The sequence below is a fragment of the Xyrauchen texanus genome, chromosome 33, assembly GCF_025860055.1.
Source record: "Xyrauchen texanus isolate HMW12.3.18 chromosome 33, RBS_HiC_50CHRs, whole genome shotgun sequence".
Taxonomy (NCBI): Eukaryota; Metazoa; Chordata; class Actinopteri; order Cypriniformes; family Catostomidae; genus Xyrauchen; species Xyrauchen texanus.
This window is the reverse complement of record NC_068308.1, coordinates 5765691-5782727: the sequence shown is the minus strand read 5'-3', so window position 1 is coordinate 5782727 and position 17037 is coordinate 5765691. Positions and strand designations below refer to the sequence as shown.

Below are 17037 nucleotides of genomic sequence, written 5' to 3'. Positions count from 1 at the left end.
CCTTCTTTTATTGCTTATATGGTTTCACTTTATTTCTTCTCAAAACCAACTATTTGTTTATTCATGCTTTATGTTTGTTAGTATAATCTTATTTTGTGAATTACAAAACTTTTCTTAAAACATGGTTATACCTCACATACTACTTATACATACATCTTGGGTACAAAGTCTAAACTGGATAATAAGATTATACATTACTTATTTCTTATACATACAGCATGGTCACAAGTGTTTAAACTAATGCATTCATTTTTCTAATTATTTGCTTTATCATGCATTATACTTTCATTTTTGATTACATATGTATTTCAACATGAGCAATACATTGCTTTCACATAAGTAATGCATCATTATCTATGTCTATATTAGCAATACACACTTAAGTTTTGTATTCTGCTTTATATCATGCATATCTATGTTTCCCTATCCAAGTCTGCCCTCTTAAAACAACGTTTCCCTATAATGTGCCACTTCAGATTTCAAGTAAGGAATGTTTGCCTCCTTGACTGACACTTTCAAATGTCCCTTGTATATATCTATCTCATCTCTATGGCCTGCTTTACAGAGTGTAGTTATGTGATCCACAAATAATTTAGGATCTATGTTCCTAACCGCAACATCCAACCAGTTAACAAATGGCCACTCCTGTTCTATTTCTCCTAAATTCACCACTTCAGTTAAGGTTCTCATTAACTCCTTCTTTTTTGCAGTTAATTTTCTCTTCTGCCCTGCGTAATCTATGTACTCTGATTCTTTACAAAAATGATCGCTGATTCCCTTTAACTCTATCAGCGCTCTTTCCAATTCTCTCTCCCACTCTTCAGATCTGCATTGATCTCCAACTTTACAAAACTTCGCTTGTCTCTGCATTTTTCTCTAGTCTTGTTCACTGTAATGGAAAACTTTTTGCCTTTTCTTTATCTTTTTCCCAATTATTCTATTTTTTCTCTTCTGAATCTCCCTTCCCTCACTCACAGAGCTGTCCGTTCAGCTGACCAGTGAGTGAGAGCAAGGCAGGGAGATATCAGAGAAGCCGGTGCCATTTTACGTCTTTATACTTTTTCAACAATTGTTTTATTCAATTCACTGTTTCAATTCATTTTCCACTTTTGCTCTCATTTAGCATTTCCTTTGTGCACCTGATTCTCTGTATTATTCTGCCTCTGCACACAATACATCATCATCACTGCAATCATGCATTTGAATAAACACAAAAACAGCGCATTTAGTACCGTAAGCACACATGCACCAACAACATAGTTAGTCATGCACATTATTCATTATCTCAAACATGCACATAGTTCAACATTTCCCCGTTTTCTACACAGTCCGGGTTCCGTCAAACACTTCAATAAATAACTAAATCTAACACCTGGAGGAATTTTACGCGAATTTCACTTCTCCACCCGTGTTAGGATTTTCACCTGTACAGGATTTTCAGCCACTTTTCTGGCAAAACCTTGAATAAATGCACCTAACCGGGAATTTTCACGGCGTAGCTTCTCGACTCACCCCAGGCTTTTTCTACCTTCTTCAAATAAACTTTCTTAAACTCTCTTTAAACAATCCCACCCCCTATTTTTGAAATCTGGAACTCGCCTCTATTTTAGCCAATTAGTTCAAATTATTCTATGTCCGGACTGGCAAAAGTCTTAGGGAAGCCACTTACCGGGACTCGCTACCACAGATCACACAAAAACACCTTAAGCAAAGATGCTTACCTCAGTTTCTGGCACCAGTGTTTCTGTGCGATTCGTGCAAGCCGTCCCACCAGCGACCTCTGCCCCCTTGACCTCAATGCCAGCCCCACGTTGGGCGCCAAAGATATGTCGTGGAATATCGCGATGAATCTCTCTAAGTTGTAAGAAAACTCTCGGAGTCTTGAGTTTCAGATGCCAAAGTTGTAGTTTATTGAACACCAACAAACATGAGACCGGCCAGCTGTCCGTTCTGACTGTCTTAGTCCAAAACCTCCTCTTCTATACAGTTTGTTATCTGGCATTACCTCATTTCTGTGCCCCTTTGTTATTTTTGTAACCAATGGATACTATTTGCCACCATTATCTCACAGAGCCTTTTGATATCTTTTTACTGGTAGAAACTTGGCTTTAGTCTATCTTCAAGGTCCTTAGTCTCATTATTTTGTTACAGCTGGGTGCTCTTTGTGGCCTCTGCAGCATCAACACTTTTAGTAACCTCATATGCTCTCTCCTGGGTCACACAAAGGCCAGGAAACTCATATAAGTATTTTGATATATAAGAAACATACTAGAATATTGAAAAATATACTATAGCTGTCATGTCCCTTTTACTGAGGAGTGGTTTCCATCTGGCCACTCTACCATACAGGCCTTATTGGTGGAGTGCTGCAGAGATGGTTGTTCTTCTGGAAGGTTCTCCTCTCTCCACAGAGAAATGCTGGAGCTCTGTCAGAGTGACCATCGGGTTCTTGGTCACCTCCCTGACTAAGACCCCTCTCCCCTTATGTACATTCGTTTTTTATTTTTAATAAATTTGCAAAGATTTCAAACAAACTTCTTTCATGTTGTCATTATGGGGTATTGTTTGTAGAATTTTGAGGAAAATAATGAATTTAATAAATTTTGGAATAAGGCTGTAACATAACAAAATGTGGAAAAATGAAGCGCCGTCAATACTTTCCGGATGCACTGTATATGTTTACTTGTCCTGTTGTTTTGATTGGGGATTGTTCTGTTGGGGCTGGGTAGGGTTGTATATGGTGGGTGGGGTGGTATAAAATGTAAAAATGCAATTTGCAACAATAAAAATTATTTTACAAAAAAGGACAAAGATCCAAGCGAGTGTAAGAGTTAACATCCAATTTCCCTGATCCAGCTAGATGTAAAAATGTTGACACAAATCCTGGCTAACTGATTAAGTAAAGTTATGACATCTCTTATGAATATAGAGCAGGTGGGGTTTATTCGGGGCCGTAGATCTTCTGATAACCTTAGGCGTTTCATTAATATCATGTGGTCAGTGGTGAGTGCTGCCATATTTCTTGACGCCGAAAAGCAATTTGATATGGTAGAATGAGATCATCTTTTTAAGTTTTTGGAAATGTATGGGTTCGGGAATACTTTTATTGAATGGATTAAGTTACTTTATAGACACCCAGTGGTGGTGGTACAAACAAATGGATTAATTTCAGGGGCACCCGGCAGGGTTGCCCTCTTTACCCATTCTATCTTACCCCGGAACCATTAGCAGCCACAATAAGAAAGAAGGATAATTTTCCAGGGGTGATGGCGGGAGGTGTGGCACATAAGCTTTTGCTTTATGCAGATGATATTTTATCTATTTGCCTGGCCTCCATAGGATTATTAGTTCCTTCTCAAAGTTCTCAGGTTACAGTCAATTGGTTTAAATCCGAAGCTTTGGCTCTGACAGCATACTGCCCAGTAACAGATTTTCACCTGGCACCTTCCAGTGGCCCAAACAGGGCATTAAGTATTTGGGAATTTTATTCCCAGCTAATTTGTGTGACTTGGAATTAATTTCGACCCTTTAATACAAAGATTTTTGAGCGATGTGGGCAGATGGGCTTTGTTACATTTATCTATGGGTAATGGGATTAAAATGAATTGTATTCCAAAATTCATCTACCTGCTACAGTCTCTCTCTGTAGATGTCCTCCTCTATTATTTCAAGCAATTTGATAGCATAGCAAAGTTCTTTATTTTGGAATGGTAAACGTCCCAGATTACATTTCAACAAATTACATGGGCCAATTGACAAAGGTGGGCTAGGCCTACCCAAGATTTTGTTTTATAATTATGCATTAGATCTCAGACATTTGTCTCATTGTTTGCTTCCACTTGAGAGAGCCCCTCCCTGGTTTCATATTGAACAGGAAATCCTTGCCCCTATTTCGTCAATTGCAAAGCCTTTCTATCAAACTAACCAGAGAAGTTAAGTCACACTCTGTTATCTCGCATTTACACGTGGTTTGGACAAAAGTGTTCAGAGTGTTTAATTCAGACATTTATTTAATTGTTGCCTCAAGCATATGACTGAACCCTAAATTACGGATGAATAAGTCCCCTTTCTGTTGGTCAGAGTGGATTGTGATGGGGGTTAGTACACTCAATCCACTCAAGTAGAAAGTTAGTAGTGACCTGTATGAGAGAGTTGAAATCTTTTGAGAAATTGGTTAATCTTTTTGGGATTCCCAGATCTAATTTTTATTGGTATTTACACCTGCTCTGTATTGTTTTTGTGAATATCACACAAAGTGGCAGATACTTTGGGAGAGTTGATTACTGCTTTTGGGAAAGGTCATGAGGCGCAAGCGTGTTACTCCCTGCTAATTCAGTGTTTGGGGGACGAAGCTTTAACTTCTATCAATAGATTATGGGAGAAAGATTTGAACTTGGTATTGAAGGAAGGATTGTTGACTAGGATTCCAAAAAATTACAAGTCTGCATCTAGAGATGCAAGGGTTTGCTTTATGCAATTTAAGATTTTACATAGATTTTATTGGACCCCCTCTAGATTATATAGGATTGATCTTAAAGACACACCTACCTGCTGGTGATGCAAATCAGAAGTTAGAGTATATTATATTATATTACAAACAAGTATATTACAAAATACACATGTATTTTGGTGTGTGTTCAGATCAAAGATTTTTGGTTATTGAGTTATTTGTGTGACGTTTTGGGCACTCAAATTTTACTTTGCCGTTATGTTAAGGCTAACATAACATTTCTGTTTCATTCATTCCATGCGGCCTGAGGAGACAAAAGACCCCTCCCCTGGGCCTATCAATGAGGAATGTAACAGAAAGAGAATGAATGTGAGGAGACTTAATGATCAAAATCAAGTTTTAAGTTAAAAGAAGTAATCTGACTATACATTTTCTTTACATAAAGACTTAATTTTAGACCTACACTACCGTTTAAAAGCAGTCTCTTCTGCTCACCAAGGCTGCATTTATTTGATCCAAAATACAGTCAAAATATTTTTTACAATTTAAAAGAACAGTTTTCTATTTGAATATATTGTAAAATGCAATTTGTGATCAAAACTGAATTTTCAGCATCATTACTGCAGTCTTCAGTGTCACATGATCCTTCAGAAATCATTCTAATATGCTGATTTTCTAATATGGGCATATTTAAAGTGCATTTTACTCATTTACACCTGAACAGATATTTGCAAGCACAAGCATTGATGATAATGAGGCAGCAGAAGCGCTAGATAAAATATATTCTAAACATTCATATATTTTATATCATATTACATATCATAGTTATATCATACAGCATACAATTTAAATACCTGCTTTAGTGAAACAGCATTTAAATGTAACTAAAACTTGCTTATTAGGACATATTTCAAATGTCAATACTTAGAATCCTGGCTGGCAAGTCTGGAAACAGTCCCACTAGTAAAATATGTACATGTTTATATAAATTAGCATGTCAACTAATGAAAACTAAATTACTTACTCGTCCGAAATTGTATCCTGGGCTGGATCAAGTCTCTCTTCAAAATACAAACGTTCATCGGAGTTCCACTCTTCTTCTGAGGAAAAGGTTAACGCTTCCTTACTATCCAGGAGTTTCCTCGCCTGTGTATAATTACAAACGCGCAGTAAAGTGAATGAATTGTGTTTACATCAAACCTCACTGTTGGGGCCGTTTACCATTTGCCTCAATCGTCTCAGCACATTACCGTATGAATAGCGCGCTTTGCTGGTGGGTGTGATCACATTAGCTATAATGAGCTGAGCCAGTAAAAACTGTACATCGCTTTGTTTCATACAGATTACATTGCAGGAGAATATTTGTTTTAAATTTGAATAGTTTTATTTAAAAGTAGAAATTTTAAGCTTTCTTTAGACATGTTTCATGTTTGTGTGACAAGTATTCGTGGCGTTTCAGTTCGTTTTTGTGATGTGTTTCAGATATATGCTCGTGAACATAGAGATTGCGTACAGCTCACCCTTTTTATTTCTTTATTTTACAAAAGCACAAGGTTTTGTTGTTAATGTGAGTGTACACAAATAAAAGTAGACCCTTTATAGTCTCTAATGATGTCTTAAACTTATCTGTATACCCAAAAATGTTGGAGTATTTTAAGTCGTTTCTGCTGTAATGACGAAAATATCCTGCAGGACGCGCTGGCGCGTCCGTCGACCCCAGAGGGTTAAAATAACTTTGAAAGCATTACTTTAAGCTTACACTTAAAAAAAAAGCTTTAAAAACAACAAAAAGCTTTAAATAAAAAATCAACAAGAAAATGTGTATTCTGCACGTAACACGTGACTTCAGACTTAGCAAGCCTGAAATACCCATTCAACACTTATTTTAAAATATACGTGCTCGCTTCTGCTCACACAAATGGATAAGTGAAACAAATTATGCACACTTAGGCCATATCCACACAAATACATTTTCATTTGAAAATGCATTAATTTCGCTACGTTTTGGCCTTCCGTCTTCACAGAGATGCCGATTTGTCTACCGAAAATGAAGCTTCTATTCACACAGATGCAGTAAAAAAAATAAAAGAAAAACGATTTCACCCCTGTACAGTAGGTGGCACTTTTGCTAATCTACAAATATATTTAAAATAGTTTTCTTTCTGGACACTTCAGCATTCAATGCTAAAGATTAATATATTGAACGCTGTTAAAGCTTTTATTTACCTTATTTGGCATAACTGTTTCATTATGTTCTTTCCATGGTGTTGATTTAATTTTTTGTTTTTTAGGCGAGTGAGATGAGTAAAGAGCACTGTTGCATAAATATACAGTTGATGTCAGAAGTTTGCATACACCTCAGCCAAATACATTTAAACACAGTTTTTCACAATTCCTGACATTTATTCATAGAAAACATTCCCTGTCTTAGGTCAGTTAGGATCACTATTTTAAGAATGTGATATGTCAGAATAATAGTAGAAAGAATGATTTACATCCGCTTTTATTTCTTTCATCACATTCCAAGTTGGTCAGAAGATTACATATACTTTGTTAGTATTTGGTAGCATTGCCTTTAAATTGTTTAACTTCAGTAAAATGTTTTGGGTAGTGTTCCATATGCTGCTCACAATAAGTTGCTGGAATTTGGCCCATTCCTCCAGACAGAACTGGTTTTACGAAGTCAGGTTTGTAGGCCTCCTTGCTCGCACATGCTTTTTCAGTTCTACCCACAAATTCTCTATCGGATTGACTTTGTTGTCCTTAAGCCATTTTGCCACAACTTGTATGCTTGGGGTCATTGTCCATTTGGAAGACCAATTTGTGACCAAGCTTTAACTTGGCTGATTCTTGAGATGTTGCTTCAATATATCCACATAATTTTCCTTCCTCATGATGCTATCTATTTTGTAAAGTGCACCACTCCCTCCTGCAGCAAAGCACCCCACAACCTGATGCTGCCACACCATGCTTCACGGTTAGGATGGTGTTCTTAGGCTTGCGAGCCTCACCCTTTTTCCTCCAAACATAACGATGGTCATTATGACCAAACAATTACATTTTTGTTTCATCAGACCAGAGGACATTTTGCCAAAAAGTAAGATCTTTGTCTCCATGTGAACTTGCAAACTGTAGTCTGGCTTTTTTATGGTGGTTTTGGAGCAGTGGCTTCTTCTTAGCTGAGTAGCCCTTCAGGTTATATCGATATAGGACTAATTTTAATGTGGATATAGATACTTGTCTACCTGTTTCCTCCAGGATCTTCACAATGTCCTTTGCTGTTGTTCTGGGATTATTTCGCACTTTTTCGCACCAAAATACATTCATATCTAGGACACAGAATGCGTCTCTTTCCTGAGTGGTATGATGGCTGTGTGGTCCCATGGTGTTTATACTTGCGTACTATTGTTTGTACAGATGAATGTGGTACCTTTAGGCATTTGGATATTGCTCCCAAGGATGAACCAGACTTGTGGAGGTCCACAATATCTTTGTGGAGTTATTGGCTGATTTGTTTAGATTTTCCCATGATGTCAAGAGGCACTGAGTTTGAAGGTAGGTCTTAAAATACATCCACAAGTACACCTCCAATTGACTCCAAATTATCCAGTTAGCCTATCAGAAGCTAATTGCCTAAAGGCTTGACATCATTTTCTGGAATTTTCCAAGCCGCTTAAAGGCAGAGTTAACTTGTATGTATGTGTATGTAAACTTCTGACAACTGTGTGTAAATAATTGTTGGAAAAATTACTTGTCATGCACAAAGTAGATGTCCTATACAACTTGCCAAAACTGTAGTTTGCTAATATGAAATGTGTTTAAAGTGTTTAAAAAAAATATTTTGTATGTAAATGTATGGCTTCAACTGAAAAAAAAAATTCTAAACAAGCATATATGGGATGATGCCAGTTAACAGGCTAAACTAGCACTGTCTGTTCCTATGACCACTAAAGAAAACATTTGCAACAGTTTGTAAGGAATGTACTTATTTTATTTTTAATTACATTTTTATTTAAATGTTTTATCAATTTTCTTATGAAATAAAAGAATAGTTCACATCTATCTTTGTGTATTTTTGATAAAATAATTGAAATACGATAAGATGTATCATGCTGCATCATGACTTATTTTGTAATCAAATCATAATGATGTTTCTAAAAATGCTAATAACTTTTGATAATTTTAGTCTATTGTCATTGATAGACTCTGTCTGATGCCAAGAACAATGTCTGTTACATTACACGTGATTCTATTCATTGCTTTTCGAGCAGTTTGCCTAAAATCTTCATAAAAATTCAATTTTCACTCATTTTTGACATTCCTGTGCTTGGCCCAGATAATTGCTGCTTGCAGCTATATTTAATTTATGAATGGTGACCTAAATCCTACTTTCTACCAGGTAACTCCAAATTGTCGCGTAGCACTTCGAAATGACAGTTACACATTGCACAAGATCCTGCCAAACAAAGTGGATCCACTTGTCTCGCTGATGATGGTGGAGAAAGTGCCCGATTCCACATATGAGATGATCGGAGGACTGGACAAACAAATCAAAGAGATCAAGGAAGTGATCGAATTGCCAGTCAAACACCCTGAACTCTTCGAGGCTCTTGGAATTGCACAACCTAAGGCGAGTGATAGAACTGGATGTTGGCATAGCTGGTAGATGGCATAGGACTGCTTATCAATTTAATCTGTCATGTTTTCTAATATTAAACCTTACCAATAGTAGGTCTGTTACTCAGCAGATCTGGTTCATATTGTGTAACCTGCATGTTTGTTCCTGTGCAGGGTGTGCTGCTGTATGGACCTCCTGGCACAGGAAAGACCCTGTTAGCTAGAGCTGTGGCCCACCATACCGACTGCACCTTCATCAGAGTGTCTGGATCAGAGCTGGTGCAGAAATTTATTGGAGAAGGTAATTTGCACTCACTGACAAATTTACTGTACACCTACTTATTCAAGCGATTATCTACTCGTGTGGCAGCAGTGCACTGTAAAAAAAAACATACCGATATGGGTCAGGAGTTACAGTTAATGTTCATCAACCATCAGGATGGCAAAAAAAAATTGATCAGTGAATCAATCAGTGATTTTGACTGTAACATGATTGTTGGTCATGCGGGCTAGTTTGAGTATTTCTATTACTGCTGATCTCCTAGGATTTTCACACATAACAGTCTCTAGAGTTTACTCAGAATAGTGCCAAAAGCAAAAAACATCCAGTGAGTGGACGGAAACTCCTTGTTGTTGAGAGAGGTTAACAGAAAATGGGCAGACTGGATCGAGCTGACAGAAATGCTACAGTAACTCTGCACAGTTGTAGTGAGCAGAATAGCATCTCAGAATGCACAACACGTTGAACCTTGAGCAGATCATCACGTCAGGCACTAATAAAGTGCTCAGTGAGTGTATGCTGTTTATGTTTAGCAGAATGTTCATGTTGCTCTTTTCCAAACAATGAAAGTGAATGCTGACATAGATTGTTGTTTAAAAAGGACAACAAATAAAAGCACCATAAAAGTAGCCCATATAACTTGTGCTATATTCCAAGTCTTCTGAAGACACATGACGGGCTATAATTTAAGTTGTTATTCACTAATAATTTTCGCCTCCACCATAGCTCTCAAGTTTCATTCATGTTTGTTTACATTCAAATATAACATATGAAAATGCTTTATAACATTTTTGATGGTTGTGATGTGTGATGACAGAATTTTCCTTTTTGGGTGAACTGTCTCAAAAGTTTGTCCATTTTCAGCTTTGTTTTTCTTATTTAAAACAATATAATTTTGCAATCAGGATTTTGATTGTTATTGATTGAGTCAAGACTTTTTTTTGTTTGTATAGTGCTTTTCACTGCACAGCTTTACAGAAAATGAAGCTGTAGTGTCTTAAGTCATCATTGATTCAACATTTTCATGTTTGTTCATTCCAGGAGCTCGTATGGTGCGTGAACTGTTCGTCATGGCCAGAGAACATGCCCCCTCCATCATCTTCATGGATGAGATCGACTCAATCGGCTCGTCTCGGCTGGAGGGAGGATCAGGAGGAGACAGTGAGGTGCAGAGGACTATGCTGGAGCTTCTCAACCAGCTGGACGGATTCGAGGCCACCAAGAACATCAAGGTGAGCAAACACGTCACCTTTGTGCTGTCAACTTCACTGGCTGTAAAAGACAGAGAGATCATGTTATGCTTGTGGGCTTTTTAAGACTTTGTGTTTTAGTTTGGCTTTCAAAAAATTATTTTAAGATTTTCCCATAATGAACTTGTAAGTTTACGGTATATATGCTTATATACCAGGTTATCATGGCAACAAACCGAATTGATATTCTGGACTCTGCCCTTCTTCGACCAGGCCGCATTGACAGGAAGATTGAATTTCCTCCTCCTAATGAAGAGGTAAGTCCCTTATCAGATTATATAAAACGCATAAGACAAATGTAGCTCTGTCCTGATGCCTATGCTTTTAAAGCATCCATTTTTTCGAGTAATTTGTCAAGCATAATGACCAGTAATAAACCATAGAACAAGGAAAAAATTACAAGCAATAGAACAAGTAAAAACAGTAGAACAATGATGCAAGTTAAGCAAGTAGTGCTTGAAAGTTTTCAGGTAAGTAAACATTTAAAAATTGAATTTTATATGAAATTACACAGAAATTGACTTGATTAAAAGAACTGGATAAAGTCTCACAGATCCAAATTATGTGCTTTCAGTTTTATTTACATGTTTTAATTAAATGTTATGATAAAATGGTATTTAATCAAATAGATACAGATTTATTCAAATAAAAAATAAAAAAATATATATTTTTTTTTACAAAATAAATTATATTTTATTTTTGGTAAAATAAAAATGCTGCACAACAGAGCTTCACAGTATTAATGAAAACATTAATGAAAAAAAATGTGATTACCTGTGGCACAAGGCTGCCATGGTTGAATCACAACATGCTGATAAAACACTTGATTAATAATGATAATAAAACATCCATTTAATATTATATCATTGTTATTATGAATAGTATTACTTCTTTTTGAATGTTTCATTTTTATGCAGTAGTTTTATTTTTCTGTCTTCAATTTCACGCATCCAGTTGAATAGAACTTTTATTTACATTTCCATGGCTCCTTTGTGATAAAACTCATGTGTTTGGATGACAATTAAATCACGGGGGACCAGTGAGTGTTGTCATCCTACTAAACCGGAAATTTGCTTCTCATTTTATGGAAAATCCCTCAGTCCACAAACTGTGCCCTCTGTATCTTCATTCAGGGTCGTACAGAGTCTTGAAAGTTTCGAAAATGCTTGATTTTCCCAGTTAGGTTTTCAAGATATGAAATGTGCTTGAATTTTGAATATGTTTCTTGAAAATGCTTGATTTTTATACTTTGGTTGTTGACAGTTATAAAAGATCTAAAATTATTTCGAATTTGAAATAGATCCGTCAGTGTTAGGCCTGTCATGATAATTAAATTATCGACTTATATATCTCATCTTCTATATCGTACGATATATGGACATGACCGTGATCATTTTTGCTGACCTTGATATTATTGCCCATTGTGTTTACTAGGGCTGCCCCAGATAGTTGACCAAAGGTTAGTCGATGAGAAGAGTCTTGGTCGACCAAGTTTTGATTGGTTGTGGAAAAAATTCCACATAAAAATGACGAACTGCAGTATTACAGCTGGTTGGATGGTAGGTGGTCCTATTGGGCAATTTTTGTTAAGCAGGGTTAGGGTTAAGCCTACACAATAAAGCAAGACACCTTCATTTCAAACTTAGAAATAAATGTATTGATTTTAACAAAAAATTCAAATGAAACTGGAAAAAGTTTAAGCAATTAAAATGCGTGATTGTGCATTGAAAATTGAAGTCATTTATTTAAAAAATGTAAAACTTAAATCAAATTGCACTCCAAACTAAACAAAAAATAAATTAAAACAAAGTGATAAAAGATGAATATATATATATATATATATATATATATATATATATATATATATATATATATATATATATATATATATATACACCTTTCCATTTACCATCAGGCAAGAATCTGTTTTAAAATCATGGTGGAAAATTACTTACACAAATGAAGACATAAAAACAATTATAAATGTAAAAATTATAATTATGATGATAATAATCACTGAAATATAAATCATGTTTCGAGGTGAATGTGTTTTTGTATTATTTTCTGATTTAATCACAGATGTATAGGCTATATATAAAGTAAACCTGCAGAGTTGCATTCACAATGAACTATGTGGAAATAAATGTCTGAGGTCATTTGCAGCACTCATAGACGATACTGTTCTTGCAAAAAAAAAAAAAAAAAAAAAAAATATATATATATATAAATCGGAAAACAGAAACAAAGAGTGAGAACCTTTTACAGGGTGGCCGCGGGTCCTTAAGTATTAAAAAGTCTTAAATCACTTTTCCTAAAAATAAGGCCTTAAAAAGTATTAAATTGTCTTAAATTCAGATTGGATAGGTCTTAAATATGTTTGTGTCACGTCACCGCAAAGATGCAGGCAATCGTTCTTCCAGCCGGGTCGAATATTTTTTACAAGGTAACGTAATCTCATTTGCACATGACCTATCCCCTGACCAATCGGCTAACCTAACCTTAACCAATCGAGCTGCTTCGTGGGCGAGTCTTGGCGTGGCGGGATTCGTAATTTTGCCACAGGTAATATAGCAATGGTTGATAGCCACTTACAAATATGGGGAAATGTAAATTCAATTACAAATGGCTTGAAAAAGAAGAGTATTCTTGGTTAAGGTCGGTGCCTGGAAATATTTATGAAGCGAACTGCATTATGTGTCGGAAGACTTTCAAACTTGGGACAATGGGGCTCAGAGCGGTGGAATCGCACGTACAGAGCAAAAAACACAGAGACTATGTAAAGACACGCCAGCAGCCCGCCATTGCTAGCTTCTGTTCCAACATTTCCACCGCTAGCAACGATGTTAACGCTACAACGCAGGATGTTATGATGGGAAATCCACAGCCAACAATGCCAGCTGACCTCCGCACAATTTGTGGCTCTACGCCAACACTCCGAGCAGAGGTGATTTGGGTGCTGAGGACTGTTACAAGCCACAATTCATACAGGTCTAATGACGGGGTTGAAGAAGTGTTCAAAGCAATGTTTCCAGATTCGGGCTTGTACAGTCATTTACCTGTGGAAAAGACAAGACCAGATACGTGGCTAAATTTGGATTGGCGCCATATATAAAAAAGAGCTCATCACCGAAGTTCAAAAATGCGGTGCGTTTGTAATTATGTTCGACGAGACACTGAACCAGACAACCAAAAGCAAACAAATGGACTTGCATGTGCGTTATTGGTTAAATGACCACGTCCAGTCAAGGTTCTATGGAGCACAGTTCATGGGCCATGCAACTGCCCAGGACCTACTTCAGCATTTCAAAGTAAGTCTGCCATAACTATATTCATTAACTAACCTCTTGTATATTTTGTGTATCATATAATTTAAGCTTTACTAATTTGTCAAGTGAATAACCACTATGGATAGGGCACTACACGTTAATTAGACAAATTAAAATGAAAAATTTATTAGAAACAGGCAAATTGAGTTTTAGAATGGTAGAGTCTGGCGTTATCCTGCCAATATGTAATGAATTTAACATAGGGGTGTCTATACTTATGCCCCCTGTATTTTAAGGAAGAACGTTTTATTTATTCATTTACAGTATTTACATTATTCATTCACAAAAGAAAATTAGTGTCCTTAAAGGTTGGATTTTTCCTTTTTTTATTTTTTTAACCTGTTAACCTTTGCCAGAGCGCCAGCGCACGGAAGAGTTTTTTCCCCCCACAAGTTTAATGTTTATGAATAGATTTAACGTGAAAGAACATCATTAATCTTGGCAAACTATATATCATTTTAAAGGTGTAAGCCTCAAGCATCGATGATAGAGCTCTGTTTTTCGATGAAAAGCTTATAACGAATGTATTTCTTGCATTTATGTAAGCAGTACAGATCAAAACACACGTAATCAAAAGCGGAGTACATACCAGTAGTGTCGTAATAACGAGCCACACACGCATCCACTGCTAAAAGTTCCAGATTGAATGGAAAGGTGAGGGTCCACTGAATAACATCCCATAGAGCATTTTTAGTCCAAAGAAACAATAACGTTGTAACATCGATGGTTATTCCTTTGTTTACATCGAGTTTCTTCAGGGTGAAGTATCATACTTGTCGGTTATGCAATAAAATTATGCATAAAAACAGACTCCGGTAGCCGAGCGTTATATGGGTGTGTTGCTTAGAGTGTAATGAACAAATTAAGACCGCACACACACACACAAATACAAAGATAGGCAATATATAGGTCAAAATATCCAAACACTGCGGTCAGTTTTTTGATGTCATGATATGCTGATCCTATTATTTTGTCTTTACAACGAAAGCCAATGAAAGAATTGAAATTATATGACTGATAGAAAATGTAGCCAAGCAGTGCACGATTCCAACGATACCGGAAGTCTAAATTCCTCGCTGAACAAGATGTTTTTTATTTATTTGAATCAGCCACTCTCTATTGAGGAGCTAACCTGCGACGTAGGCTGTGACCACACCCCGTCATTTGACAACAAACAAGCCATAGTAAAAGACGGTTCCCCAGTCAACATCTGTTTTCGCGTCTTACTTACTGGACGGATTATCTCATCAAATGGATCGTCAAAAGAAGTTTTTTCTGCTGAAGATGTTTTATTTCGCGATCACTTCGAAGCAGCGATGACGAAATTGAGGAGAGTGAAGACAGCGTCGAGGGTGATATGCTTGAGGGCGGAAAAAGATGGTCCAATTTTACATCGGTGAGTTGCTATGTAACATGCACACATTATACGTGTCTAAGCGACTGCCCATCAGTTTGATTGTATGGACGACCTTTAGTATGAATGCTGTCTAAACGACTGCCCATCAGTTTGATTGTTGATTTATGAATGCTGTCTAAACGACTGCCCATCAGTTTGATTGTTGATTGAATGGCCAGCCACATAAAAACTATACAGAATTATTTACTTGACATGCGGTGCTAATTATCTTTCCATTCTTTCCCATGCAACAGCTGTGTGGATTATTTTATAACTGAAAAAGCATGGAACAGTGTATATGATGACTAAAATAGCTTGCAGTACCCTTCATAACATTTGGTCATTAGGTTGCTTTTTGAGGTATCCAAGGAGGCTTCTTGGTACCTGGACATAGTCTTGGAAAAAATATTGCAGAAATCTCATTTTTCATAATATCTTCCTCAAATGTGAAATATAAACTGATGAGACTTGTGGCTTTCAATCAATTACCTAACTGGATTCCTCCAGGTTTGTTTTCATTTATTTTTTCATAAAATAATGCAATGTTACTTGCAGTACAAATTATCTTCAAGACACTTTAAATTCTATAAATGTTTTTCGGTGTAAGTTTTTTCAACTTTTACATTTGGGTAATAAACTCCAAAGTGTCTTCTTTTTAAATATGTCTAAATTGTGCATGTAGAGCAAATTGTTCAGTAACTACAATTATTTTAGTTTGGGGATGTCATTTCTGGGGATGTGCCTCGGGCAGGGGAGGGAGAAAGGGAACTGACATAGTCTTGGAAAAAAGCTTGCAGGAACCCCATTTTTCATTATATCTTCCTCAAATTTGAAATATAAACTGATGAGACTTGTGGCTTTCAATCCTTTACCTAATTGGATTCCTCCAGGTCTATTTTTATATATTTGTACATGAAATAATAAAACATTTTTTGAAGTTCACATTATTTATGAGGCACTTCAACTTTTATAACTTTTTATTTGTTTGAGCATTATCAACTCTGATTTATTGTTAGTAGAGTGCCAAGTGTCTTCTTTCCAAAGAGACCTTAATTGTGCCTGTGGTACACTGTTCTCAGGAGCTATATTTATTTTAATTCAGGTATGTCATTTTCAGCTGTGAGCCCCTGAGTGGGGGTGCAGGTTAACAGGTTAAGATCAATTTCCAAAAGAAGATTTTTTTTTAATTCCTCTTTAGCATAGGTTCATAAACTCATGAGCAGAACTGTACACTATGGCTATATAAAGAGAAAGCATGCGAGCAATGCACAAATAGAAAAGAGAAAAGTTGCAGAAGACCACCTTGAGCAGCTCAAAAAGAAGAAGATCATACTGACTGAGGTAGCAAACAGCCTAGAAAAAGACGCAGACAAACTGGCAGAGCAAGCTGAGGGTAAATCAGGCACACTCATGGCCCAGCTAATCACCAAGTCAAACATTCTCAGAAAAAGATACAAAGAAAAAATCACAGAACTCAAAGAGGTTGAGAAAGAGCTGGAAGATAAATCAGCAGAACTCAGGCATATGCCATAATGTCTCATCAGACATTTTCTACAGACTGCCAAGCACAGTGAATGTGTGATGAACAGCTTAAAGACAGGAACCGTCCCAGCACCAACCGTCGACTGACGGGTGAAATAATTCTAATCCTAATCATCTCTTACATTAGTTACTAATCTAAGTAACGCTGCGTTACTGTATTACCCGAATGTGATTGT

General features: G+C 36.5%; 1 protein-coding gene across 1 annotated transcript in view; it reads left to right on the top strand.

Moving 5' to 3' along the window:
* Positions 1-17037, top strand: part of LOC127626424 (26S proteasome regulatory subunit 8-like) — a 64033-nt gene that overhangs the window by 30560 nt on the left and 16436 nt on the right. The window contains exons 6-9 of the mRNA XM_052102170.1: positions 8850-9080; positions 9242-9368; positions 10389-10579; positions 10756-10854. Of these exons, the coding sequence (XP_051958130.1) occupies positions 8850-9080; positions 9242-9368; positions 10389-10579; positions 10756-10854 (648 nt within the window). The remainder of the gene's footprint in view (positions 1-8849; positions 9081-9241; positions 9369-10388; positions 10580-10755; positions 10855-17037) is intronic.